The sequence below is a fragment of the Frankliniella occidentalis genome, unplaced genomic scaffold (genome assembly GCF_000697945.3).
Source record: "Frankliniella occidentalis isolate FOCC.00 unplaced genomic scaffold, Focc_3.1 Scaffold41, whole genome shotgun sequence".
In the NCBI taxonomy this organism is placed as follows: Eukaryota; Metazoa; Arthropoda; class Insecta; order Thysanoptera; family Thripidae; genus Frankliniella; species Frankliniella occidentalis.
In genome coordinates, this window is record NW_026267171.1 from 1,580,491 (window position 1) to 1,584,819 (window position 4,329).

Consider the following 4,329-nt stretch of genomic DNA (forward strand, 5'->3'; position numbering starts at 1 on the left):
GGGGGGGGGGCTGCCGCCGCTGCGGCAGGGCGGCCAGTGAGATGCGGTTCAGCGGAAGGGGATTAAATTGGCTTACGCGCGCTGTTCCCACTTGCTCCAGTCAGCCTGCGGGCCCAAGGGTAGGCAACCCGCCGCGCTGCGGTGCTCGGCGGGCTAAGGGGGCCCCCAACCTCAAGTACCGCAGCGCGCGTGACGCGAAAATTTTGCTGAAGAGTGGTTAGGCATCAAAAATGCCGGGCCAACAGAGTAGCAGAGTACGCCTGTGGGGTAGCAGAGCGGGGCCGAGGAGCGACTTTAATCCACCGCACCCTTAACCGTCCTGTCCGGGCGGACAGCCTCTCGACTAATTGCCTATAAAGGTGGAACGTGGCTGGGCTGCCTACCCGTCACGGGGACCGACGGACGGCAGGGACCCTCGACTCACCTGGTGCGGTGAGGCTGCTCGGCCGTCTGGATGAGGTCCGGCCTGGCCCGGCGCCCCATGTCGCCGCGCTGGTTGCCGTTGGGGGAGTTGTCCAGGCCGACGCCCTCCGAGCCCCTGCGAACACACCGCCACACAATTTGGTTAAGCGCCACTCCAAACGTCACAGTGCGATTCAACCATAACAATGTCTCCAGCTTAAATCATAAGATAACCACAATCATTATCAATCTTTACTATTTCACAATTTTTTTAAGTTTTGTAATGTAAAAGTAAAGCATAAAAAATTGCCCAAAACGCAAGCGACTTTATCTTGTAGTTCTTGAAGGGGTAAATACAGAAATGAGGTAGATATGAGGGGGTTTTCGTATGCGGAACGGCCAGGAAGAAAAACTATGCCACAACATGTGTTCAACTATCTTTGTGGTCGATATTTCCGAGAACAACAATTAAAGGCTTGTGATGACTTGTTTTAGCATTGCCATTCCGGTTGCAAGTGTTTTTGCAGAGTGTGGGGCGGCTCGGACGGACGGACGTGCGCACGTGACAAGCAGCTGACACGCGACACTGGCCGGGGTCGACCGGTCGGTGCCTCCATCCAGCAGTCCTGGACGCTCCGGCCAGCTGGCCGGCGCAGCGCGCGGCGCGGGCAGCGGGACAAGGCATACATGATGCCGGCCCCGCCGGAGGAAACAATGCCGTCCCGCTGCCTGGAGCGTCTCTCCGGGCATAAGCGTCCACACCGAAAAAATATTAGCTAAACCAAAGGTAAGCTAAACGAGGGATAACTAATTGTTTAGCTATGTAGCTAAAATTCAGCAATGTAGTTAAAACTAGCGAAAAATGTCAATATAGCTAATCTTTTTGTTTTTTATGCAACGTCCTCATAGGCCCTGTTTGAAGCACAGCGAGGGGCAAAGAGGCCCAGCTACCACCCGTCCCTTCCGAGATAAAGAAATAAAAGTTATGCGCTTTCCTGTTGGTCCGGACCAAATGCACACATTGCGCAGGATCCCAATCGCGCTGGGCTCGGCCGTACGGTGTTCCGTGTGGTCTGGGCTGGGCTGGGCAGCGAGGGCCAAAAGCCATGCCAAGTCGGGCGGGGCTGGGCGGGGCCGGCGAATGTAGGGCTTACGAATGCCATCACGGAGTAAATGAAATCCACCAGAGCGGCCGGTAGCGCCGGCCAGCGAGAGTGGCCGAGAGAGAAGAAAGAAAAAACTACACAGCAGACGAAAGGGATAAGCGACTTTGCCAGTCACAGTCTCGCCCGATACAATATAATGCGGACACCGCGGCGGCAGAGCGCCAGACGGCGCGGGAGAGAGAGAGAGGGAGGGAAGGAGAGCGGGGAGCGCGGAGCAGGAAAGTAACACCGCGGAGCGCAGCGCTGCCGAAGCAGGTGAGATAGAAAATTGCACGTCGAGGACATTTTTTCGGGGTTTCTATTGGTGGTGGGGGCTCAGCGCTGAATGCGCGATCCCACGCATTGTAGTGTGATTCCACAAAAGATGAACCAATCAAACGATTGAAAAGAAAAACGCGCACGACCGGCCGGCCTGCCCAAGCGTGCCGTAGAGTTCGGGGGAAAAACAAACTCTCCCTATCGTACTGTCTTTGATTCATTTTTTTCAAAAACATTCCGACCTGCCCTTTTTTGCACAGCGAAAGGCAGCTTGCGCGTGAACAACGTACGTGTAAACGTACACAGTGAAAATATTTCAAGTTTGGCCAACCGTTAGTTGCTTAGCCACTATTCGCACTTGAAAGCCCATAAACTAGGCGTGGTTTCTTCCCGCCGCGTCCACATTGTGTCCAGCTGCTAGGCGGCCGGCCGGCGCGCTGCTCAGCTCGGGCAGCACTGTAATGAAAAGCCCGACCGAGCCGAGCCGGCCGGCCGCTCTACGGAAACAATGTCATTTGCAGTCCGTTTTACGGCATTTCCTGGGAATATGTTTGCATCCTGACGGCCTGACGGGCGGCGGGCGGCGGGCGCGCAGGGCGCAGGTGCAGCGCGGCCGGCCAGTGTCCCGGGGACACCCGGAAGCACGTCGAATCCGTGCGGCACTACGCCTTGTAAGGAGGACGCGAACAGCGAGCGCCGCCACCCAGCAGCGCCAAGCCGCGCCATGAAAACGTCAAGTCGATTGTGCTCTTTTGCGTTACGGTGCACTTCTGCTCCTTCAGTCTCTCTGTAATGCAGGCGCGCGCCGTGGCGTGGCGGAGCGCGGCGTGGCGGAGCGTCCCACTTCTCGCTTCCAGCCAGCAAAATCTCGTCACTTATCTCCCGGTTCAACACTCTTGAGGTATAGTAAGAGTACACTGGTCCGTTTCGCACTACTTGGCTAAAAAGAAACAAATGGAATGGCGACGCGTCAACGAAACGAAATTCATTCCGTTTCGGGACCTCTATAGATAATTAAATAATCATAAGATTATAGTCGAGCAATTTCTATCTATCTTGACAGCAGTCTTTCCTCACAACCAAAATTACATGTGATACTGCAACCACAGTATCACATGAATGATGGCGAGCTCGGGCCTCCAGCAGCACGACCTACTGGAGTGCTGAGTGCTCTCTCTCTCTCTCTCTCTCTCTCTCCCTCTCTCTCTCTCTCTCTCTCTCCCTCTCCCTCGTATTTTTTTGTCGATGTGTAGGCCAGTGGAGCAGTGCGGAATGACACATGAATAAACCACGTACGTATGTACGATCCGCGCGCATGCGAGCAGCAGCAGCAGCGGGCGCGGGCGTGGCGGGGAGTGGGGTTCTCTTCTCCAGCAGCCCATGAGCCCGCTCCAGCCGGCTCCAGCAGGCCGCCCCAGGCCGCCCCAGGCCGCCCCCGACCCGTTCAATGCATTCGTTCGATTAGTTGGCTGCGGTGATGAAACTTGTGTAACAGCGGCGCTGCTCCGTGTCCAGCTCGGCAGCCCTGCACCGCTCTGCATGCATGCACGCGCCACGCCATGAGACGAGCACCGTGTCGACACGGCCGGCCCTGCACACGCGTTATTATACCGTGCAACGCATACCTTGTAGGACCCGACCGATGAGCTATCAGTCCATCGTTCAGCAGAAAGGCCATGGAAGGTAAAGAAATGCACCGTTTTGCAGGGAAAAAATAAATATTCCAGGTATACCTTGAACATTTTTTTCGAAGGTGCTACCAGAGGGACTGTTTTTCGTTGATAAATGTTGAAAAGAAAAAAACTCTTACCGAGCAATAGCGAACTTTAAATCGTAATATATTTCTATATTCCATAAACTTTCTTCGAAACTTTAAAATCAAAATTACGAGAAATGTTGTAGATTCACGTGGCCATTTCTCACAGCTTCACACAGGTCTACGTCGACCTTGTTTTTGTTGTTGTTGCGAGGCGACATATTGAACAAAGCACCCCGGGCCCGGGCGGAGGCGCGGTGAGTGATGCACCTGCAGCACCGGGGGCGGCGGCGTGTCCCACCAGGGCGGCGGCGCCCCCGCTCTCCTCCCCTCGCCTCCCTGCCTTCCTGTTTCGGCGGTGAAACATGGCTTACACTTGTCCAAACGCGCCCCCATGAATTCCCTGCCCCGCGGGACAGGCCCAGCAGCCCCCGGCCTGCCCAGGCCTAGCCCGGCCTCCACCGCAGCAGCAGAGCCTGCGCACTTCTTTGAGTCTTGTTTGTTCCCTGCAGACCCGAGAGCCGGAGTTCCGCGCGCCGAGCAGCAGCAGGGAGGATCCGAGGCAGAGGCTGGCGGGGCAGGCTTACCCCAGAGGGTGGATGGGGCTTCGGGGAGCAGGGCAGGTGGTGTGGGGCCGGGCCGGCTAAAGGGAGGAGTACGGCTCGCTACCCGGCCGGCCCCCGGCCCCCGCGCGCATTTGATCAGTGGAGCGACGAGGTCTCGCGGGGCGTGGGGGGCGAGAGGTGG

The 4,329-nt window shown here is 56.7% G+C and overlaps 1 protein-coding gene across 4 annotated transcripts in view; it reads right to left on the minus strand.

The window, feature by feature from the left end:
• Positions 1-4,329, minus strand: part of LOC113215828 (protein Fe65 homolog) — an 80,567-nt gene that overhangs the window by 9,193 nt on the left and 67,045 nt on the right. For all 4 annotated transcript variants that reach the window (XM_052266631.1, XM_052266629.1, XM_052266628.1 and 1 more), the window contains one exon: positions 425-538. In XM_052266631.1, coding sequence (XP_052122591.1) covers positions 425-538 — 114 coding nt within the window. The remainder of the gene's footprint in view (positions 1-424; positions 539-4,329) is intronic.